Genomic DNA, 25459 nt, shown 5'->3' with positions numbered 1-25459 from the left:
ACCTGCAGTCAAATCTGCACGTGGTTGCAGCTAAGGTCTGTGGTCAAAGTTTCAAACCCACACATGCGGCCTCCAAAACTCAGTCAAACAGCTGGGTCAACTCGGTCAACAGCTCAGTCAACTCAGCCAAGCACATCTTGGTCAAACTCGGCCTCCAAGATGATCTCCAGCAAAATGATAAAGATGATAAAGATGATCTCTAGCAACAGATTTCTCCTTAGTCGAATTTCTCCTCCACTAGAAAAGATTGTATGAGCTTGCTATGTTGATGATTTGTCTCTCACATGTTTCTCTATTTATATAGAGCTATAATGTTGAGCAGAGACTCATCAAGGGGCACCTCATCACAAGAAACCCCTTCACTAATGGAGCCTACATCACAACTCAATCATTAGACTAGAATTGTTTACCCTACTTAGTACTATTGGGTGAAAAACCCCAATCAATAAACATTTCTAACCCACTCTATAAAAAATAGATCACTCCATCTCAGAGCACAATGTGAGCATCACGGGCCATTCACCCCAATTAGCATGGCCCCATGGGTGAATGTATCATTATACCCTAGACAAATCAGCATGACCCCATGGGAGATGTTTGCCCCTGAACAATTTACCCCTAGCCAAATCAGCGTGGCCCAATGGGTAAATGTATCATTCCCCCATTAATCAAATCAACATGACCCCATGGGAGAATGTTTGCTCGATGCTGCAAAAACATCAACATCCCTCTCAGCGAGGGAAACATTTTACATCACGCCAAACTTGTCTAGGAAGTATAAAAACTCCATCCTGGACAGAGGTTTGGTCAGAATGTCAAAAATCTGCTCACCTATGGATATGTATTGGAGCTTCACTGCTCCCTTCTGCACCATGTCTTGGATGAAGTGATATCTGATCTTAATGTGAAAATTCCTGAATCTAACACATCAGAAATCCCTATTGCAATTACTGGTTTACAATCTCCTACTTGTTCTTTACATTAACTAGTTATTTAATTGCATAAACATCGAAGTAAACACTATTGTGACCTTCACAAATATACAGATCATGCACTGAAATAAAGTGAGACAATAACACAAGGGACAGCGTTATTTTTGGACAACTGTCCCCGGAAAAACCCAATTTGGGGTGCAGCATATAGAGGGTTTGTATTATTAAGTAGATTTCATGAATACAACTAGGGTGCCAGAAATGGCTCACCCAACAGAGAATATCCTCGGCATTAGTACCTCTATCCGGAGACAGATATTCCAACAAATCAGGAAACGGATGATCAAACCCCACAGCGAATCTGGTTGTTCCCTATGCTGGACAACGAAAGCTGCTCCAAGCACTGCTCTGGAACTGCATCACTCTTCTAGGAACTATGTCAACCTCTCTCGGCTCAGAATCTGCTGATCTGCTCCCAGTCTGCCCCACAGAATCTCCCCAACACTGTCTCTCAAGCCCAGCGTTAGCCTCTGCAGCTTCTGCGTCTCACTGCATCAGCCCTCTGCGTCAGCACTTCTAGGGCTTGCACTATCTCTCTCGGCACTACGCTGCCTCTCTGCTATGTATTCTTCAGCCTCGGATGAAAATTCATTGCTGAACTGCCCCTCGCTGCAACTTTGATCACTAACTCGATTTCCTCAGCAAAGCTTGCCCCAGAAAATCAAATTCTTTGATCGTTCAGTGTATCTCCAACTGACCCTCAAGCCTCCTCTTATACTTTTCCTGTTGATGAATCAACGGTCGAGATTAAGTCCCTAATCAATGACTAAGATTAGAATTGGCTTGATCCTCGTCATTTAGAACTTTCTCGCCCATATTTTATTGATACACATTAATATTTTTATTTTCCTAAGTTTAGACTTAGGAACCCATTAACAATATTAATTATTTTAATAACTCCTCATCCAGGTGGAATTTCTCCAAACGATTTCTGGGTCTTGGAGACCTCATGTGCCTTAGCCTCTCCACCAAATTTTATGGCTAGAGCACATCCGATGCTACCCAAAATCAACACTTAATGTGCTTTGACTTGTTACAAAATATCGGATTCTCCGAAAGCTTGACACAACTTTGATTATCACAATATATCAAAGTCATCTCTAGCTCCTGATCAAATAGCCCTGCAAGTAGATTCTAAATCCACATTACTTCCTGACTTGCAGCACTAGTTGTGATATACTCCGCTTTTATTCTACTAAGTGCCTCAGAAGTCTGCTTCCTGCTAAACCAGGATATCATAGCTTATCCCAAGCTGAAGTAGCACCCCGAGGTGCTCTTTTTGTCCACCGCACTCCCCTCCCGATCAGAATCATCATATCTGTACAACCTCACTTCACCACCATATCTCATACCATATCCAACTGTACCATGTAGGTGCCTCAACACATGCTTCGTTGCAACCTAATGTACTGACTCAGCTTAACCATATACTGGCTCAAGGTGTTCACTGCAAACCAAATATCTAGCCTTGTGTTAATCAAGTACATCAAGGATCTGAACAACTTCCTGTACATAGTGGGATCAACCAAATCTGAATATGAAGCAGAATCCTTCAGCTTCTTTAGATTGGTCACCATACGTGTAACCATGGACTTGCAGTTCATCATACAGAATCTTCTCGAGATCTAAACTATGTACTTCCCCTATCCAAGGAAGATTTCATCTAATCTCTGCCACACCTCCAATCCCAAGAAATAATGCATCAAGCCAAGATCTTTCATCTCGAACTCTGAAGCCAACTCCCTCTTGCACCCGACAATGAGCCTCTTTGCCCTAGTAAGGAATAGATCATCAACATACAACACCAAGATCAAAGGATCACCATCAACAACCATGAAGTAAAGGTTAGGATCCACATCACTCTTGGTGAAGCCCAAACTCATTAAGTATCCATTAATTCTAGAATACCATGTCCAGGGAGCCTACTTGAGTCTGTACAAAGCCTTCTTCAACCTGCAGATATGGGACTCATTCCCATGCATCACAAAGCCCCGAGGTTGCTCTATGTACGCTTCCTCCTCAATCACACCATTGAGGAACATAGTGTTTACATCCATCTGATGTGACCTCCAACCCATAATTGAAGCAAGAGAACAATAGCCCTAATAGAAGTGTACTTGGCAACTGGAGAAAAAGTCTCATCATAGTCCTCTCCCTCTTTCTGGGAAAACCATCACACCATAAACCTTGCTTTGTACTTCTTGATGTTGCCATCTGCTACATACTTGATCTTATAGATCCACTTGGAAGTCATTACTGAATTTCCCTCTAGTCTCGGAACTATCTTCCACATATCATTCTTCATGATGGATTGATACTCCTCCATCATGGCAACCTTCCAAACTTGTTGGCCTGCTGCCTCTTCATAACTGGAAGGCTAAAAAAAAAATGATGTGGCTCATCAATGTCATTTAGCTTGAAAACCTTTGTGGTCAGCTACTCTTCTTGAAAATACCCTTGGGAGCTACATGCCTCTCTACATCCTACAAAGTGTCCTGAAGCGATGTCAGTCACTTCCTAGTCATTGCAACATCTCTAGGCATGTCCACTAGCTCTGCTGACTCTATTGATTCCTCCTAATAGTCTGAAGGATGAACGACAAGACTAGAAGGATATGTACCCACATCTTTCAGAGCCTCCTGCTCCTCACTATCAATCTCCATATGAGACTCTCTAGACCTCTTGAAGGCTACCTGACCTCCTAAAGGCTACCTCCTCATCATCCCAACTAACCTCAATCTGACATTGTCTTGGAATGTGGATCCTATAGGCCTTCAAAGTCTCGATGTATCCCACAAAGATACCTTTTTGTTGATTATTCATAGGTCTTCTATCTGATAATTACTTCTAATGATATTCACTTTAGATTCTTTCATATTACATTAATCATTAAGAAATTACACAAAAGATCTTCAATAATAGACATTAGGATCATCAAGAGAGCCAAATAAAGAACACAAACATTTACCTTGGGAAAACCCACATGGGAGAAAAACCCAACAACCTTTTCCTTAGAGAAATTCTTTAGTTCAACAAGAGACACAACTAGATCATCCAGTCAACCACAAGGCCAAACTGACCAGCAAAGTAGACTTGATCAAACCTAGTCCAACTGCTTCCTAGTCAAGTCATAAGTCTTCCCACTGAACTCGATTTGATTAGGTCTACTAGGGCCGACTTTTGGCCTACTTCTGCACCCAATAACCTCAGTCCTGCAACTATGGTTCACCTTAGAAATTTGGTCCTTTTTTGTCACACGTGCAAGGCCACAGAAGGAGATCAGATCACACGTGCGAGGGCTAATGGAGAGAGAGAGATAGCACAATCTTTTTTCTGTTCAACTTCAGCCTTCCTTTTCCTTTGCCTCCTTCGCTTGATGAACATGAGATAATTTCTTGTGTGATTTGAATTGTGCCAAGGAGAGGAGGTCGAGTGCCTTATATATACATCTTTGGCTGGTCAAATGGGTGCCTCTTTGACTAGAGCCGACTTGACTAGGAGGAGGGCCGACTTGGCTTATTTGGAGCCAAAAATTCAACTTTCAAAATTCAAATTTTATTTTTTGAAAAGGGCATGAAGAACATGCCTTAATTTTTCTCTTTTGACAATTAGCATGAAGAACATGCTTTATATTTATCATTACAAATACATCAAGGGCAAAAATATAATTATGAAGACTGGCCATACTTAAAAAATTTAACAATCCCTCTTAACTAGGGAGGTATTCATAATGACTATCCAGATGTTCTCATGTTGACAAATTTCTCTAAGAAAAGGTTATTGTTAGTTTTTGTAGCATCGGATGTGTTGTAGCCATGAAATTTGGTGGAGAGGCTAGAATACATGAGATCTCCAAAACCCATAAATCGTTTCTGGAAATTCCACCTAGAGATAGCTTAACTAGATTATTAACCAATTTTTAAATATTTCCCGAGTCTAAACTTAGGGAATATGGTTAATTAATCAGAATTAATCAAGTCAAGGTGAGTATTCTCTAGAAACTCACACATATCGACTCAGAGATGATCCTATCCCTTGATTAAGTTTTAGTCTTGCTCAGTAGAGTCCCAACAGAGGATTATAAGAAGAAGTCGATTGGCACTTGGAGAAGACACACCAGAAGTTCGATTTCCTTGGAAGATCGATTTCCAAAGAGTAGCAGCCGTTGCCGGAGAGCCAAAGATCGAAGCAAAGTTAGTGAGGGGTAGAGAAAGTGATCTAGAGGAAGTTTTCCATATCTGAAGAGGCAGCAGCAAGGGGCTGAGTTATTCCTAGTGAGGCAGCGCAGAGGATTGCGCAGTTGCTTCAGAAGAGCAACTCAATCTAGCTGGAGAGAAATTCGTTTTCAGTTCCAAAAGCTGGGCAAAGGTTCCAGAGTGTCGGGAAGCGATTTCCTCAGCAGAGACAGGAAGAACGACTTCATCAGAGACAATGAAGAGGCTAGACGTCATAGGGTCTGCATAGAGCCAGCGTAGAGGCTGATGCAGAGGGTCCACGAGGACTAGTTTCTGAAGGAAAGTTGTGACGGGGTTGCTTGTGGAAGAAGGGTAATTCCCTTAATTGATTTTGCCCAAATTTTCTTGTTGTTTGGATTTCCAGTTGGGTATCCATCGATTGTACTCAGAATTCATTGTTGCATAATAATAAAAACTCTCAGCCACTGCACCGATTTTCCCACATTGGGTTTTTCCGGGGACATTTGTCCAAAAATAATGGTGTCATTTTTATATGTGTGTGGTAGTATTTTCTCAGTTTCTAACGCTATTTATTTCAGCGGTTTTATTTGTGAAGGTTGTAGTGTGATTTATTCAGTATTTGTCGTAGCAAATAAATTGTTAAAATTAATTAACAATTAGAAGAATAATTTCCAGTTGCTGCAATATGATTTCAGTTTTATGAAATTTTCACATGGTATCATAGGGTGATTGATCAGCCAGCAGTTCAGAAGCGGAGGAGATAATTTCACTACTTAGAGGGAGCAGCAAGCCGAAATTCCTAGAGGCAGCACAGTGCTCAGACAGGCAGGCCGAACTAATGAGGCAAAAATTCAATTTTCAGTTGCAAGGTTGCAAAAAAGTCGAATTTCCAGCAGTCAGAGATAGCAGTTGCAACTCAGATTTTTGCTAAGTAGATTCCTTGGTTGGACACAAAGGTTTTGCAGCAGCAAAATCAGCGTCGGGTGGAAGAGAAAAGCACACACCGCAGACGGAAAATTTTTCTCACGGAACTTTGAGTCTCAGAAGTTCAATTTTTCTAGGCAAATTGGCAGTAGCAACTAGCAGATCTACGCATTCTAGAAGGGAGTGCGAGTAGCAAGCAAGCAGAAGGAAAGAGAGGGTTTTCGACAATTTTTGAGATGGCCACTGCAAGGCTTAGAGATCAAGATAGGTTGGATGGATCTTCATCTAGAGGGCTAGGATGTCCTTCCTTCTAGATGAATATGGCCTGAAAGCCTACATAGATAATGTGGTGGCAGTTCCCCAGGATGTGGATCAGCTCAAAGAATACAGGAAGGAAATGGCAAAGGCGAAGCAATTGATCCTGGATGGAGTCCTGGACCATAAAGTCTCACATATAGTGGCCAAGGGAACGAACGAAGAGATGTGGCATGCTCTTTCCACACTATATCAAGGTACCTCCGAGCAGTGGAAAATGTTCCTGGAAGAAAAGCTAAGATGCATCAGGATGCAGAAGGGGGATGGCATAGATACCTACCTCAACAGGATTCAAGAGGTCTGAGACTAGCACCCACTTGTTGGGGCAGTGTGTCAACCTTCAGAGCTAGTACGGTTGGCTCTAGATAGTGTCTCGGAGGATTCGCAGGTCTTCGTCGAAAGCATATTGGGCAGAGATAGGCTACCAGAATGGGACAGGGTGTGGTCCAAGTTGCAACAGAAAGAGTTGAGACAAGCTCTATTAAAGACCTCTATCAGTGGCAGCAACAGTAGCAGTGGGTTGAAGGTGGTGAAGGAGGAGGAGAATGTGGCCCTCGCATCAAAGGGTCCCAGTTAGGGGCAAGGGGAGCAGAGAAAGAAGAAGAAGGACCTATCTAAGGTCAAGTGCTTCAGGTGTGGTTGTTAGTTTTTGTAGCATCAGATGTGTTCTAGCCTTGAAATTTTGTGGAGAGGCTAGAATGCATGAGATCTCAAAAACCCAGAAATTGTTTATTGAAATTCTGCCTACAAATGACTTAATTAGATTATTAGTCAGTTTTTAAAAATTTCCGAAGTCTAAACTTAGGGAATATGACTAATTAATGAAAATTAATTAAGTCAAGGTGTGAATGTTCTAGAAACTCACATGGATTGACTTCAAGTTAATCCTAGCCATCGATTAAGATCTAATCTTGGTCGTTGAAGTTTCAAAAGAGGATTGTAAGAAGAAGTTGATGGAGCTTGGAGAAATCACTTCAGCAGTACGATTTCATGAGCAGATCACCAATGAGATCGAAGCAGTGATTAAGAGGCAGGGACAGTGAGCTGGAGGAAAGATTTTCCAGATCCAGGGAGCTAACAGCGAGTGAGTCAAATTATCCCAAAGAGGCAGCGTTGAGGGATTGCGCAGTGCTTTAGTCAGGCAGATCGATTTGGAGAGGAGAAAAATTCGTTCTCAGTTCTAGAGGTTGGGAAGGAGTCCCAAAAGGCCGGAGAGACAATTTTCTCAGCATCTAGAGGCAGAACAACTTCATCTAAGCCCAATCTAGAGCAAGTCGTCCAGCCATATACGCAGAGCAGCGCAAAGGCTGACGCAATGCTCCAGGAGGCCGAGTTTTGATAGGAAAAGTCTAGCTAGAGATTGTTTGTGGGAGAAGGGTAATTCCCTTCATTATTTTACTTAGGTTTTCTTGTTGTTTGGATTGCCAGTTGGGCATCCATAGATGTACTCAGATTTCACTACTCCATAATAAAATAAACCCTCACAACTACACTGGTTTTCCCAAGTTGGGGTTTTCCAGGGACATTGGTCCAAAAATAATTGTGTAATTTATGTGTGTGTGCTAGCATTTCTTCCAATGTTTATTTCTTCCGCAGTTTTATTTGTGTAGGTTTCAGTGTGATTGATTCAGTATTTATTGTAGAAAACAATAAATTAATTGTTAAAAACTAATTTAACAATTAGGAGAATTATTTTTAGTTGCTGCAATAGGATTCGGGTTTCCGAATTTTCACATGGTATTAGAGCACAGATGATTAGCCGGAGAGCTCAGTAGCGAAGGAAGAGGGAATTTTGTTGTTCAGTAAGGGCAGCAGATCGAAACCCCAGAGGCAGCACAATCACCTTGGCCAAGAGGCCAAATTTCTTGAGGAGATTCGATTTTTCTAAGTGTGAGGCAGAAAAAATCAATCTCTCCACATCGAGGGATTCCAGAGGCAGAGGGAGCAGCTAGTATTTTTCGCAGAGCAGATCTCTAGCAGGACGTAGTAGTTTTGCAGCAGCTTTCTAGAGTAGAACTAGCGTCGGGTGGAAGAAGAGCACACACTAAGGGAAAATTTTCATCAGGGAACTTCTAGTCTCAAGAAGTTCAATTTCCCTTGCATATCAGCAGTCATTATGTGCAGATTTTCTCACTCCAAAAGGGAGTACGAATAGCTGAGCAACAGCTAAGCAGATGGGAAGAAGATATTTTCAACATTGTTTGAGATGGCCACTGCTGGACTTCAAGATCAGGATAGGTTGGATGGTGCTTCCAACTATGTCATTTGGAAGGCAAGGATTTCCTTCCTTTTGGATGAATATGGCCTGAAGACATATATAGATGCAGTGGTAGTTATCCCCACGGATGCAGATCAGTTGAAGGAGTAAAGAAAGGAGATGGCGCGGGGGAAGAGGTTGATCCTTGATGGTGTTCAGGATCACATTGTTTCACACATAGCTGGCAAAGGGACTACCAGAGAAATGTGGGAGACTCTCACCACGCTATACCAGAACACTTCCGAGCAGTGTAAGATGTACTTAGAGGAGAAGCTGAGATGCACGAGGATGCAGAAGGGGGAAGGCATAGACCGCTTCCTCACCAAGATTCAGGAGATCTGGAACCAGCTTGCAGCGGTTGGAGCAGTGCCTTAACCCATGGAGCTAGTGTGATTAGGACTCAACAATGTCCCAGAGGAGTGGCAGGTATTCATCCAAAGTATCTTGTGCAGAGACACCTTGCCAAGGTGGGACAGGATATGGGCCGATTTGCAGCAGGAGGACTTGAGACGAGCTCTAGTAAAGAGCTCCATCAGTGGCAACACTAGTGGATCAAAGTAGGTGAAGGAGGAGGAGAATGTGACCCTCGTATCTAAGGGTCCCAATCAGGGACAGGGGGAGCAGCGAAAGAAGAAGAAGGACCTGTCAAAGGTCAAGTGCTTCAGATGTGGTGAGCTTGGTCACTACAGCACCTAGTGTCCTCTCAGGAAGAAGGACATAGAGGAGAAGCAAGATCCACACGTAGCACTAGTAGAGATCGATAGGTTGTCCTCCACGCTGGAGAAAGAATTTGCCATGTTTCTTGATATACCCCCAGGAATGAAATGGGGTGACTTGGTGCTGTAGCCCCACAGTGCTACAGATGGGCAGGATTCTTGAGGAGGTTCACCTCTTGCTACGGGGGCCCACAGTATTTCAGTGGCAGGATGGATCAATGGCAGTAGATGCAATCAGATGCCAGAGTGACAGATGCAGAGTCTAGTTGCAGTCAGATGTTGGGGAGTGCAGTGCAGAGTTGGCAGCAGTGCAGTTGGCATAGTGCAGAGTCAATAGCAGCGCAAGTGCCTCAGTGAAAACGCATATACTAGCAACAGTCAGAGACTAGGGTGACAAATGCATCATACCGATCACAATTGATTCAGTATTTAGGATGTTTTTCAGTTGCAAATGTTGCAATTGCAGCAGCAACAGATGGAGAGGGTGTTGCAATGCAGATGCAGTGTTTGCAGTAGTATGGTAGGGTTAGCAGCAGCATAGATGCAACATATATCAGAGTTGCGCAACGGTTAGTGGGTAGCAACAGCCAAACATCAGCAGCATGATAGGAGATGACGTAAAGGCAGTGTGTTGCTACAGAAGGCAGCAACACTACAACACATTCCTCGCTAAGAGGGAGTGTTAGTTTGTGTAGCATCGGATGTGTTCTAGCCTTGAAATTTTGTGGGGAGGCTAGAATGCATGGGATCTCCAAAACCTAGAAATCGTTTATGGAAATTATGCCTAGAAATGACTTAATTAGATTATTAGTCAATTTTTAAATATTTCCAAGTCTAAACTTTGGGAATATGACTAATTTATCAGAATTAATTAAGTCAAGGTGCGAATGTTCTAGAAACTCACACAGATCGACTTCAGTTTAATCCTAGCCATTAATTAAGATATAATCTTGGTCGTTGAAGTCTCAACAAAGGATTATAAGAAGAAGTCGACGGAGCTTGGAGAAATCACTTCAGCAGTTCAATTTCATGAGCATATCGATTTCCAGAGTAGCAACAATCAGTTGCCGGAGAGAGAGCCAGTGAGATCGAAGCAGTGATTGGGGGGCAGGGATAGTGAGCCGAAGGAAAGATTTTCCAAATCCGGGGAGGCAGCAGCAAGTGATTCGAATTATCCTAGAAAGGCAGCGCTGAGGGACTGCGCGGTGCTTCAGTCAGGCAAATCGATTTAGAAAGGAGAAAATTTCATTCTCAATTCCAGAGGCTGAGAAGGACTTAAGTGTCCCAAAAGGTTAGAGAGACGATTTTCTCAGCATCCAAAGGCAGAATGACTTCATCTGAGCCCAGTCTAGAGAAATTCGTTCAGCCATCTATGCAAAGCAGTGCAGAGGCTGACGCAGTGCTCAAGGAGGCCGAATTTTGATAGGAAAAGTCCAACCAGAGATTGCCTATGGGAGAAGGGTAATTCCCTTCATTATTTTACTCAAATTTTCTTGCTATTTGGATTGCTAGTTAGGCATCCATAGATGTATTCAGATTTCATTGCTGCATAATAAAATAAACCCTCACTGTTGCATTGATTTTCCTAAATTGGGTTTTTCCGAGGGCAGTGTAAATTTATGTGTGCTAGCATTTCTTCCGCAGTTTTATTTGTGTAGGTTGCAATGTGATTGATTCAATATTTACTCTAGCAAACAGTAAATAAATTGTCAAAAATTAATTTAACAATTACGAGAATTATTTCTAGTTGCTGCAATAGGATTCGGGTTTCCAAATTTTCACAGTGGGGAGTTTGGCCACTACAGTACCCAGTGTCCTCTCAGAGAGAAGGACAAACAAGAAAAGCAAAACTAAGCAGCAGCACATGCTGAGATAGATAGGTTGTCCTCTAGGTTGGAGGAAGACTTCGCGATGTTTGCCGATATACCTCCAAGAGTGAGGTTGGATGACTTGGAGTTGTAGCCCCAAAGAACTATAGATTAGGCAGGGTCCATTGAGGGGTCCACCTCATGGATCATTACCTAGCTACGGAGGCCCACAGTATTTAGTAGTAGGATGGATCAGTGTCAAGAGATGCAGTTAGATTTCGAAGTGGCAGTTGCAGACTAGTTGCAGTCAGAGGCGGGAGAGCGCAGTGTAGAGTTGGCAGCAGTGCAGGTGGCATAGTACAGAGTCAGCAGCAACGCAGATTCTTCAGAGATAGTGCAGAGGCTAGTAGCAGTCGGAGACTCCGGTAACAGATGCATCATACTAAACACAGTTGATTTAGTATTCTGGATGCTTCTCAGTTGCGGTTGTAGTTACTGCAGCGACAGATGAGAGGGAGTGTTAGTTTTTGGTAGCATCGGATGTGCTCTAGCCTTGAAAATTGGTGGAGATGCTAAGGCACATGAGTTCTAAAGAACCCATAAACCATTTGGTGAAATTCCACGCGTAGTTTATTTTATTAAAATAATTAATATTTTTAATGGAATTCCTCAGTCTAAACTTAGGGAAATTAAAATATTAATGAGTATTAATCAAAATATGGGTGAGAATGATCCAGAAGGCGGATCAAGTCATGTTTTAATATTAGTCGTTGATTAGAGACTCAATCTCGGCTGTTGAAGACTCAATAGGAAAAGTATAAAATGGAAGTTTAGGGTTCATTTGCAAACACACACAGAGAGATTGAGGAAATCGATTTTCTGAGGTGAGAAGTTCTCAGGAGGAAAATCGATTGGGGATATCGTGCAGCTGAGGGACAGTGAGAATCCGGGAGAAGGACTTTCTAGAGAATACTGACAGAGAGGCGGAGAGAGATTGCAGAGAGGCAACGTAGAAGCCGGGAGAGCTGACGTTGGGCCCACGCAGTCCCAACGCAGAGCCAAAAGGGCCAGTGCAGAGCAGAAAAGTTGCCTGTCACGCAGAATCCCGAACAGCCGAAACTGCTGAGAACTGTCGGAACTACCAGAATTGTCGAGAACTGTCGGAATAACCGGAAGAGCTGACGCAGAGGGCAGAGAAGGTGACACAAGGCTGACACAAAGCCAACGCAGAAATAGCCGAAGTTAGCCAGTCTTGTGTCGGATCAGTCAGAATTTTGCCAGGTGAAGTGAGGTAAAACTCACTCAGATTTTCCGCCATTATTTTCTCTATAAAGGATTACTAAATGAGCATCCTAGATTTGTATTCAGATTTTCTCCTACGTAATAATAAACCCTCAGAACCGTTGCACCAGTTTTCCCACATTGGGTTTTTCCGGGGACTATTGTGTCCAAAAATAAGTGTCCTTTGTATCTTGTTCTTTGCTTTGTTTTCTGTTTCATGAGATCAAATATTTAATTAGTGTAGGCTGCAAAAGTAATTTGCTTCAGTATTTAGAAGAATAACTTGATGAATGTAATTTAAAAATCAAGTGGGTGAAGTGGATTCCGATTTGCTGCAGTAGGGGTTCCTTCAGTAGTAGGAATTTTAATAGTGGGGAGTTTGGCCACTACAGTACCCATTGTCCTCTCAGAAAGAAGGACAAGCAAGAGAAGCAAGACTAGGCAGCAGCACATGTTGAGATAGATAGGTTGTCCTCTGGGTTGGAGGAAGACTTCGGGATTTTCGTCGATATACCTCCAAGAGTGAGGTGGGGTGACCTGGATTTGTAGCCCCAAAGAGCTATAGATTAGGGCAGGGTCCATTGAGGGGTCCACCTTATGGATCATTACCTGGCTACGGAGGCCCATAGTATTCAGTAGCAGGATTGAGTAGTGTCAGGATATGCACTATGATTCCGAAGTGACAGTTGCAAACTAGTTGTAGCAAGATGCAGGAAAGCGCAGTGCAGAGTTGGCAGTAGTGCAGGTGGCACAGTACAAAGTCAACAGCAGCGCAGATTCTTTAGAGATAGTGCAGAGGCTAGTAGCATTTAGAGACTTGGGTAATAGATGCATCATACTAAACATAGTTGATTCAGTATTTCGGATGCTTATCAGTTGCATTGTTGTAGTTGCAGCAGGAACATATGAGAGGGAGTTGTAGTGCAGATGCAGTGTTGGCAACAGTACAACAGTGTCAGCAGCAGCATAGATGCACCATCAGAGTTGCGCAGTGTTGGTGGGCAGTGGCAAGAAGTCACAGTGGCCAGACATCAGCAGCGTGACAAGAGATGATACAAAGACAAAGTGTTGAACTGGAAAGAGAGTTGAGTGCTTTCAAAGCTACAAACTCTATCATGAAAGTTGTGGAAGGTGTTTGGAAGAACATATAAGTGAGAGTGGGTTCGTGGTTTGACAAGTTGGATTTGAGAGTGATTGATATGGATGACCATGCTATGGTGTTGGGCCAGGACTTCTTGATAGTTGCACAAGCCATACCAATGGTGGACCGTGTTGAAATTTCTAATTCTGACACGTTAGAAATCCCTACTGCATTATCTGGTTTAATTTCTCCTACTTGTTCATTCCATTAACAAGTTATTTATAAATATAAATACTGAAATAAACACAAATGTAGCCTTAACTCATATACAGATCAACAACTGAAATAACTGAGACAAACACACAAAGGACACCGTTATTTTGGACAATCGTCCCCAGAAAAAACCCAATGCTGGAAAATTGGTGCAACAGACATGAGGGTTTTATTATTATGCAGTTTCTGAATACAACTAGGGTGCCAAAAAAGGCTCACCCAACAGAGAATGTCCTCGGTAGTAATACTTCTCCTCGGACACAGATATTCTAGCTAATCAATCACTGAACGAATGATCCCACAGCAACTACGGCAACTCCTTAGTTGGACAGCGAAAGCTGCTCCAAGCTTCTCTACTGCTCTGCGTCACTGTGCAGGGACTGCGTCACCCTTCCCAGCTCACCAACACTCATTCTACCCCACGTAAATCACCCAGCGTTGCCTCTTGGCCCTGCGTCAACTCTGCTAGCCTTTGCGCAGCCACTGAAGCCTCTGCATCAACCCCTTAGCTCTCTGAATCATCCCTCTAGCCCTTTGTGTCACTCACGCTGGCCTCTTCAACCTTTGCGTAAGTCCCAGTTGCCTCTGCGTCAGCCTCTCCAGGTTCTGCATTGTCTCTTTGGCACTATCGCTGCCTCTCTGTTATGTATTCTCGGCCTCGTGCCGAACTTCCCCTCGCTGCAACAGATCACTAGCCCGATTCTCTTAGCAAAACCACGCTCTAGATTATCGAACTGACTGATCAATTTGGTGTATCTCCAACTGACCCTCAAGCCTCCTCTTATACTTTTCCTGTTGAGTCTCCAACGGCCTAGACTAAGTCCCTAATCAATGGCAAAGATTAGATTTGGCTTGATCCATGTCATTTAGAACATTCTCACCCAGTTTCATATTAATACCCATTAATATTTTAATTTTCCTAAGTTTAAACTTAGGAACCCCATTAAAAATATTAATTATTTTAATATCTCTCCAACCGGGCAGAATTTCCCCAAACTATTTCTAGGTCTTGGAGATCTTATGTGCCTTAGCCTCTCCACCAATTTTCATGGCTAGAGCACATTCAATGCTACCACAAATCAACACTCCCTCTTAGCGAGGAATGTGCTCTAGTAATGCTTCACCATGGAAACATCACACTGATCCTCCGCACCGGTACCTGCGCTGATGCTTGGCTTGCTACCTCACATCATCTGCATTGTTGCTTCCTATATTGTTGCCCATGACACTGCCACTTCCATTACTACATATGTACTGCATCTCCCTCTCAATATGTTGCCCATGCTGCCCCTAGCACTACCACTGCTAACTGCTGCACTGCAACTCAGTTACTGAGAGGTAAGTAAATTACTTCTCCCAAATACTGACATCCCAGTCAGTTTGGAAGCCTGTGAAACTGAAGCTTACTCTGTTGCTATTATGTGCTCCCTCTACTACTGTTGTGCTATTGCCTACACCTCTGTGCCTCTCGCATTGCTGCAAACACCACTGCGCTGCCTCAAATTTCTACACCCAAGCATTGCCTTGCTACTCCACTATACTTTGCTCCACCTGACATTTGTCATTCTGCTACTGTCATTAAGGGCTCCCGTAGCCAGATATGATCCAAGAGTTTGGTCACCTCAAGGATCCTGCCCCTAGCTTGTAGTCCTCATGACTACAACTCGATGTCTCCCCACCTCTTCTCTCGAGGTGCATGAGCACTCATGGCACAGTCATCATCAATATGGACCTCTTTCTCCGCCTTAGCTGGAGCTGCTTTGGAGTCGGAAGCCTCTCCCTTGTTTTTCTTCTTGGGACACTGGGATGCATAATGTACCAACTCCCCACAATGGGAGCACTTCACCTCGGAGATGTCCTTATTCTTCCTCTTCCCCTGCTATTCTGCAAATGCTAGAGCCGCATCCTCCTCCTCTTCTTTCTTGATTCAACTTCCCTTGGCACTACTCCTTGCCTTGGTCAACCTCCTGATCTCTTCTTGTCGAAGAGCTGCCCACATCTCCTCCCATCCTAGAAGAGTGGCCCCGCCCAAAATACTTTGGACAAATGTCTCCCACTCCTCGGAGACTGCATTCAGGGCAGTCCTCACCATAAACTCTGAATCCGGTGTAGACCCCACGGAAGTAAGTTGGTCACGAATCGCCTGCAATCTGAGGTGGAACAAATCTATCTGCTCTCCCTTATGCATCTGATACGACTGTTGTTGATTTGGGGTAGCATCAGATGTGCTCTAGCCATGAAAATTGGTGGAGACGCTAAAGCAATTGAGATCTCCAAGACCCAGAAATGGTTTGGGCAGATTCTAAACAGTTTGGGAGATATTAAAATAATTAATATTTTTAATGGAGTTGCTAAGTCTAAACTTAGGAAAAATAAAATATTAATGGGTATTAATATAAAATTGTATTAGAAGGGTCCAAAAGTCATGGATCAAGCCAAAGCAAATCTTAGTCGTTGATTAGAAATTTAATCTCAGTCGTTGTTGGACCAATGAGAAAAGTATAAGAGGAGGCTTGAGGGTCAATTGGAGAACATACCGAAAGAGATCAAGAACTCGATTTTATGGGGCAGGGTTTTCTGAGGAAATTGAGTGAGTGATCGGAGTTGCAGCTGAGGGGCAGTGAATACATATTAGAGAGGCAGAGTTAGTACCGGGGGGATCAGTGCAGAGGCCAGGAGAGGTTGACGCAGAGCTAGCGAGAGGCCATGTAGAGGCAGCTAGAGGCCACACAGAGGCAGCTAGGAGCTACGCAGAGCTAGAGTGGGCCAGCGCTCGGAGACACAAAGGCTCCAGAGGCTGACGCAGAGCCCAGAGAGGCTGACACAAAGACTAGAGGTAGCGCTGGGAAAATTTCATGGGACAGACTGGAGCTGAAGAAGCCGGATAGGGTGACGCAGAGCAGCAGAAGTTGCATTGTTGTTGTGGGATCGTTCGTCCGGTGATTTAGCCGGAATATCTGTCTCCAACTGAGAGGTACTATTGTCGAGGGCATTCGCTATTGGGTGAGCCATTTCTAGCACCCAGGTTGTATTATGAAACTGCATAATAATAAAACCCTCCGAATAGCTACATTGGTTTCCCTGCATTGGGTTTTTCAGGGACATTAGTCCAAAAAAACGGTGTCACTTGTGTGCTTGTTTACTTTCAGTTGATGATCTGTATGTGTTGATATTTTACTTGTATTTATTTTCAGTATTTACATGGTAAATAACTTGTTAAGTAATTGAACAAGTAGGAAGAAATAAATCAGATAGTACAGGAATAATTTCTAACGGGTAAAACTTAGAAATTCCAACATGGTATCAGAGAGTGGTTGCAGATCACAAGATAACTGAAGGCATCAGCCAAGCAGAGTAGCAGCGACAGAAACAGTTGTCCCAAGTGATAGAAGTTGTTCCTAGAAGAAAGCAACAAGGAAGGGGTGATGCAGAGGGCCTACATCATCAATTCGAGCCAGGAGGAGGATCAGCGCTAAGGCAGAGAGGAGCAGACCTGGCCTACGCAATGCCCGGTCATCTTTCTCAGTCAGGAAGGAACGACGCTGTGGCCATGAGGTGCATATTTTGTCGGTGCCGCGATTGCGCAGAGCCTAGAGACTCAGACCTTCAGATTGTTGAGGCATAGGAGGTTGTGGGTGAGTTGCGGAGCGAAGCTGGAGGGGTACTATGGTCAGAACAATGCCTAACAGGGCAAGACCAAGGAGGAGGGAGTTGCCGCCGAGGATTTCTAGCCAAGAAATCTGGATCAGTGATTCAGTTGCACAAATGATCAGAGTAGGGCATCTCGACATTGGTAGAGGGATTTCCAAAAGGGAAATCGAGGCTCAGAGGGAGTCAAACCAAGAACTTCCAGACAAAATGTTGAGAGACTCAGCAGGAGTCGATCAAAGGACTTCTAAAACTACCATTTTCATTTCCATCAACCATAGATTTCCTTCCTTGATATATAAAACTAGTCCAAATTCGAGGTATTTTCGTGGCCATGTATTTGTCATGTCATTCCAGTTCCTTTTAGAAAAAATTTGAGATATAGTTAACTATTTGACTTTTCCACTATTTGAGAAATCTTTTCGAGACCTGTGCAATGGTCTATAATTCAGCAGTGAATGGCTCCTTTTGATTCAAATAACAAATTTGATGCATGAAGAAAATTAATGTAATTTCTGAGAAAACTAATAATTTATTTATTTATTTATTTTACTTTCGATGTAGTATTTAGTCCACTGTTTTTAGCAGGCTCAAGACATCACAAACCTTGCCAATGCTAATAGCTGGCGAATGGTAGCGACTACGTTTCATGGTGATGGTTTGAAGGTAGAAACAACCTATCGGAGATAAACATTGTGTAGGCTCTACTAAGCCTCTCACAACCAGTAGTGACAACAACATTAAAGTGAATATATCATTTTTCTACTCAAAATTAAAAATAATTGTAACTTAAATTTATCATAATTTAAATAAATAAATAAAATATTATTTATTTTAGTATTGTAAATTAATTATTTAATTTAGAAATAAATAAATCTCATGAAATTTCAGTAAGTATTTGTATTTTTATTTGGTTGATAAGCATGTTTATTTTGAAATAAGATTTTCAGAATTTTAGTTTAATTATCAATAATTAATAAGTGGATGGTAGGGATTTAATCTTTACAATTTTTTTAGAGGATATTTTTAATTGTAGTCAAAACAAATGGTTGAAAATCTGAAGGATAGTTATGTCATTTTTACTTCTCAATTTAATTTTAAAAAAGTTATATCTATATCTATATATATATTATACCATGATGAATCCGTAACTCTTTGTAGTAATCTTTGCCACTCTAACACTAATCTCCTATGACATCCCCTCACTTATTCCCCTAACTATTTTTATTAAAATTAAAATGGCTCATAAAGTGGGACAAATTCTAGAGTTTGGGGAGGGAAATTGAGTGAGGAGATTGGTTATGTAATACCAATCAAAGATTGAATGATGTGTCGTTAATAGGCTAAATTTGTTTTAATTGGGATGAAAGACAAGACGACATGCGCCACAACTCATTGGGCGAGCCTTCAGGGAAAAGAAAGTGAAATTAAATGCAATATTTGGTTGTGATGGCAAGGGCAAAACAAGCCGAGGAGAATAAGTCGAGGAGTGGCATAATGAGATGTTGTAACATCATCATTATGCCACCAAGAAAAATAGAACCACCATGACCAAGGATGACAGATGTGGGAGGGAGTGCAAGTGTGCACAACCAAACAACCGAGAATATAGTTACAATAGTAGAGTGAGAGGATGCCAAAGGACATCTCAAGAGGAGAAGGAAAATAATTGGCCTTTTCATAGGAATTCAAGCATTGATTCTTCAATTCTGGAAGGCATAGGGAGTCAAGAAGGGGAAAAGAGAAATAATTCCCCACGAAGAGGAAGGAAGAAATAAAAAGACTTGGAAGAGAGAGTTTTCTTGGTAACAAATCAAATGAAGAAGCGAAGTACAAAGAGCAAGTCAAGTCTCTTCTAGAGAGGTCGAATTCCACAAATGTGATGATGAACAGATGATACAAGTGATCCTCAACTTATATGAGGTTTATCACCTTTAATTAATGATTAAAAGCCCCTACACAAGTTTGATTCTTGAGTAAGCATAAAGTAAAATAGGTTTACAAGCCTAACTCAAAACCAAATTTGTCAATAGAAGCCCACATCTATGAGTTGTAAGCCTCAAAAAGAGATGGCGTCATGCCCTTCCAGCGCTCCAAATGTTTCATCAATGCAGTGGAAGGGCTACAAAGGTCTCCGGGCATCATGATCATCCTCCATTTAAGGAAAATTCCTCAAATCACCTCCATGTGTCCAAAATCCAACAATGGGTGCCATGCGTCATCTCCATGTGTGTCAAGCATAGTTTTAAAATCGGTCGGCATGAACCAGAAACCGGTCAAATCGATCGGTTCATTAGGAAACTGGGTCGAACTGGGAAAAAAAACAAGTTTAAGGGCTGACTTTGCCAAAAAATCACAAAAACAGAACCTAACCGGTCGGTTTACAATGAAATAGACCGGTTTATGATCAAACTGGTCAATTCCGTCATAAAACGGTCAATTCATTGCCAAGGCCGCTGTAGACGGTGACGGACCCACACGAACTCTTTTTGGAAGCTCCCTGGGTGTTTTGGAGGGAAAGTAAGGGTTTTTTCCCTCCAAAAACACCCTCTCCAAGCCTATAAAAGGAGCTCACCCCCCTCATTTTCCTCACATCTCATTTGGAGTTCTTGTGAGTTTGATTGGGAGCTGGAGTAGTCATCTTGGAGGCTTGGAATTGGAATTGGAGCTATTTTGGAGATAGTTTGGAGCTGTTAGTAGAGTTGGCATCTTCAAGAGGAGGTTAAGGAAGCTAGTTTGCATTTCCAGGTAAGGATTTTCACTTGAAAAATTCCTCATTTCGCTGTTGTCCATGTATTAAATTTTTTTATGTGTTCTATTCTATCAAATTTTGTAGACTACATATGCATTTTTTTTCCTAAATTTATCTTAGGTTTTCCATTTTTCTTAGTTGCAATTCTTTTTAAACAGCGTATTTCTTTGCAAAGTTTAATTATTTCAAACCAACATGGCTCCAAAAGCCAAGGACACTGCATGGGCCCATTGTGATGTGATTGATGGAAAAAAGATATGCAAATTTTGCAATAAATCTATTGGAGGTGGGGGTATTCTTAGATTGAAACAACGCTTGGCTGGGATAAGAGGCCATGTGAAGCACCAAAGGAAGTGTTAGGTCCTATTAGGGCAGAATACCTTGCCAAGTTTGAAAATTTTGAGGAGAATAAGGCTAGGGAGAAGGCCATCCCAGAAGAAATTTCAAGGAATAGGGAATCATCACAAGCCATGAAAGAGAGTGAGCATGATGATTATGAGATTCAAGACCCCTCTTTTATCCCTTCCACCAATGACCCCTCTCACTATGTTCCTCCTGCTCTTGGCCAACAATCTAAAGGAACAAAGAGAACAAACATCCAGAGTTATTTCTCATCTTCTGCTGCCACTGCCTTTGCTAATCCCACTTCCTCCCAGCCAAGTCGTCATCCCACTTTGGATGAACATTGGAAAAAACAATGCAAATAATCTTCTTATCAATACATTGCTAGATGGTGGTATGATGCAGATATCCCATTTAATGTTTCTCGCTCACCTTATCACCAAACTATGTGGGACTCTATTATAGCTACAGGAAAGGGCTTCAAAGGCCCTACTATGCATGATGTGAGGGGAGCTCTTTTGCGAAAAAAAATTATTTCAATTGATGAGTATTTCGCTGTGTATAGAGAGTCATGGCTCAAAACAAGTTGTTCCATCATCTCAGATGGATGGGCCGATGGAAAGAACCGCACTATCATTAATTTTCTTGTTTCTTACCCTCAAGGAACCATGTTTTTGAGATCCGTTGATGCATCTAATAAGGTGAAGGATGCAACCCTTCTATTTGAGCTTTTGGATGAGATTATTGAGGAAGTGGGGGAGCAGAATGTTGTGCAAGTCATCACAGATAATGCCTCAAAGTATGTTCTTGTTGGAAAGATACTTGAGTCCAAATATAAGACCATATTATGGACTCCATGTGTTGCACATTGCATGGACCTCATGCTTGAGGACATAGGCAAAGTGGAGTGGGTAAAAAACACTATAGAGCATGCCAAGTGCATTATGAAATACATCTACAACCACTTATGGGTATTGATCCTTATGATGAAAAACACTGGGAAAACGATCTTGTTAGGCCTGCAATTACAAGATTGGAACTGACTTCCTCACATTGCAATGTCTCAATTCTCAACCAAAAAACCTGCAGAAAATGTTTTATTCCAATGATTGGACTGAATCTCGATGGGCTCATAGACAAGATGGAAAAGACACCAAAAAGAAAGTTTTTGACAATTATTTTTGGAAAAGGTTTGCAAAGCTTGTGAAAATTATCGAGCCCCTTGTTAAGGTGCTAAGGATGGTGGATGGAGAAAAATTGGCCATGGGCTACATGTATGAAGCTATGGATCAGGGAAAGGAGCAAATATGGGCAGCTTGCAAGGATAAGTTAGCCATATATGGTTGTATATGGGATATCAATGATAACAGATGGAACAATCAACTCCATTGTCCTATACATGCAGCTGAGTATTTTTTGAACCCGAAGTATCATTAAAACGGTTGGCTAGGAGATCTGCAGGTTGGGGACGTCAGAGATGGATTGATTGATTTCTTGGAGTGCATGGTCTCTAACCATGCAGACCATTTGATATATTCACCTTTACATGGTATATAGATAAGCAAACATTGCATATTTTGTCTCTATTGGCTTGGAATCATGGTTTTAAATCTTAAAAAAGTTTTTTTTCATTAAAAATTAATTATTTAATGTATTTTTTTTAAATCGATTCATTAAGATCTGACCAGTCCCGGTTTGACCAGTTCCGGTTTGAAACCCAGTTTATTAGGTGGACCAGTCCAGTAACCAGTCCCAGTTTTTAAAACTATGGTGCTAAGTAGACAATGTGGTGCCCTCTCTCTAGCGCTGGGGATCCATTAGGTGCAACAAGCCCTCATCAATCATCATGGGGGATGACCATCCTTATCTGGGCTCTAGATCAATGTATGCCCATCAAGTAGTGTCAAGGCCAACTTGGGGGCATGTTAGGTTCATTGGTACATCATAAAGTATCCTCCATGCCAAGCAAGAGAAGCTCAGCGTTCTCGCATATCGATGTGCCCTAGGATATCCATCAACTGCTCAGGTCATCAAAGTATCCAACGCTCTGCTATAAAGGGGCAATGTTGCATCTGCCAAAGCATTATGCTCTTCTAGATATATGACACCTGGCCCCATATTACGACATCGTGGTTGGCTAAAAACCCAATAATTATTGTCGTCTAAAAGAATTTGCAAATAGTAGTAGAATAGCCTCGAGCAAAACCTCAGAAAAGATTAATTAATATTTGGTTCTCTTGGTCATTCAGATGCGAAGTAATCATTTTCCCATATGCTTTAGCAAATAAATAAGATGTTATACTCACCAGAGAAGATACCAATAAATCAGCGTCAGCAACATCTCGAATATAATGGACACCTCGCAAACTTCCTCCAATGTTGTCCGGCAACCTCGAACCATATATACAGAAAAACATTTTAGTTTGTTGATGCCAGATTTATTCTGAAAATGATAATGCTTCACAAATTAGAGAACTACACCTTTGAATTTTTTCTTATATCTTGTCAACCCTACAGTAAATGCAATTCAAAGAAAGTGAAAAAATTATTGTTTGACTGTCAAACAAACTTGATTTTTAAATAGTATCACAGTTGAATTATCTAGTAAGCTCTGCCATCAATAGAATTCACATAATCATGGAGAATTTCCCAGAGAAGAATATAATGTATACATATTTGAATTATTTAATCTATAGTTGTTCACCTTGAAGCACTGCACCCAGTAGCAATAATAAGAGACCCATATTTCAGACGGCTGCCTGAGGCCGTTGCAAGTGTTTGTGTTGAGATATCCAGACCTGTGACTGTTGTATCATAGATAACCTTCCAAGGATAAATTCACCTGTTGTCAGATCTTCTTCCAGGGAAAATAATTGGGGAATGTTGGACTAACAAATAAGTTCTCTAACATAAATATAATACAAGAAACATAAGCATGATCTAGAAGAATAAATACTACAAATGGCAATGCAAAGGACTTACCTCAATCCCTTTGTCCTTGTACCATTCAGGTGTTTGTCTCTCTCCCCCAGAGCCCACACAAGTATGAAAACCCTGATAGAGAGAGATTTGCTTAGACAATCTGCCCAAGGAAATAAAAGTGGCAGAAAATCATTCAAGTCTACCATCCTTATATGCCTTTTAAAGAAACTTCTACATTCAATCAGTATGCCGTTAAAAACAGTCTTACCGGCAATCTTGCAGGCTTTTTATCCAGTGGAAAGAGATATGCTTTTGTCAAAGCTGGGCGTTCATATGGAGCAACACTCTGCACAAAACAATTAGACAAATGCCATATGCTGATATATTCAGTGTTTTACTTCAAGACTAATCGGCATTCAGAAAGCATACAGTGGACAATTATTTTAAATACAAGTTTTTGAAGTTTATACCTGCTGAGTTAGAAACTAAAAAGGTGGATTAGATGAGATTCTACATCCATAGGAATGTAAGCATCAACTTTCAGCATAGACATATCCAGTTTGCATAGCTTTCTAAAACAAAGTCACAAACTTATGTTGTCCACTCGGTAACAGAAAACATTAAAGAATTTAACTTTGGTAGAATGCATTCTTACTAAAGCTTTCATAATTGCTAGTTTATTATTCCCATGTAAGCCGTGAGACACACCAAGGTTCAGTGTTCTACAAAGTAGTCAAATAACAATAATCACCAAACTGTCAACGACCACAACCAGGCTAAGGTGAATTTTTTTCTCTGAAAATATGTGTTCTATTATTCTATATTATACAAGACAAAAAATGGTACAAAATCAAGGACAATACAAAGCTTTACTCCCCTCCCAACAGAGGGAAGGAGAGCAAGTATCTCTGAACCAATCCCTAGATTAACAAATCTAGTATATATTTTTAAGATGGAGCTTAGCCCCTACATAGGTTGTCAACTTTAATATATTTTTTAGGATTGAGATTAGCCCATACCTAGGTTCTCAAGTCATTGAATGATTAAAAAAATGAAAGATAAGTCCAACAAATCTTAGGGAAACTTGAGGACACCACCCACTGTCACCTCGGTGACCATCCTCCTTGACCCCTCAATTTCAATCAGGATGGCCACTTTGTTTTGCCAGATTGTCCCAGCATTTCAGTTAATCTTGTGCATGATTTGAGATTATGTCTAAACCCAATGTTCCATGATCACTTGTGCCCTCACAAGGATTGTTGTTATGTATCATGATGAGCCAGACGTTGTGACCATCTATCTTATGTATTTACACTATACCATGCTTAGTGACATATATAAAGTGTTGTTTTTGTTGATTTGGAGTAGCATCGGATGTGCTCTAGCCACGAAATTTGGTGGAGAGGTTAGGGCACATGAGATTTCCGATACCCAGAAAGGGTTTGGGCAGATTCTAAACAGTTTGGGAGATATTAAAATAATTAATATTTTTAATGGAGTCCCTAAGTCTAAACTACTTAGGGAAATTAAAATATTAATGTGAATTAATATAAAACTGTGTTAGAATGGTCCAAAAGACATGGATCAAGCTAGATCCAATCTTAGCCGTCGATTAGGGACTTAATCTCGGCACTTGATTTGTCAACGAGAAAAGTATAAGAAGAGACTTGAGGGTCAGTTGGAGGATACACCAGAGTGATCTGTCATTCTATTCTCTAGAGCGGGGTTTGCTAAGAGAGATAGAATCAGTGATCGGGAGATGCAGCTGAGGGGCATTGAGTACAGAGAGACAAAGAGGCAAAGATAGTGTTGGGACAGCAGCAAAGCAGCCAAAGAGAGACGTAAGAGCAGCCAGTGCTCACGCAGGGCCACGCAGAGGCAGCTAAGTGTTGCGCAGAGCACCAGAGAGGCCAGCGTAGCTGACGCAGAGGCTCAGAGAGCTGATGCAGGGC

At 41.7% G+C, this 25459-nt stretch overlaps 1 protein-coding gene across 1 annotated transcript in view; it reads right to left on the bottom strand.

Moving 5' to 3' along the window:
- The window catches only part of MDAR6 (monodehydroascorbate reductase 6), a 139052-nt gene that overhangs the window by 69304 nt on the left and 44289 nt on the right, over positions 1 to 25459 (bottom strand). The window contains exons 3-6 of the mRNA XM_089413686.1: positions 23776 to 23853; positions 23568 to 23639; positions 23290 to 23408; positions 22888 to 22976 (exon numbers count right to left, since the gene is read on the bottom strand). Coding sequence (XP_089269812.1) covers positions 22888 to 22976; positions 23290 to 23408; positions 23568 to 23639; positions 23776 to 23853 — 358 coding nt within the window. The remainder of the gene's footprint in view (positions 1 to 22887; positions 22977 to 23289; positions 23409 to 23567; positions 23640 to 23775; positions 23854 to 25459) is intronic.

The sequence above is a fragment of the Pinus tabuliformis genome, chromosome 3_2 (assembly GCF_031772625.1).
Source record: "Pinus tabuliformis cultivar Carrire ecotype Pingquan chromosome 3_2, CPIR1, whole genome shotgun sequence".
Taxonomy (NCBI): domain Eukaryota; kingdom Viridiplantae; phylum Streptophyta; class Pinopsida; order Pinales; family Pinaceae; genus Pinus; species Pinus tabuliformis.
This window is presented reverse-complemented; position numbering and strand designations above follow the sequence as displayed.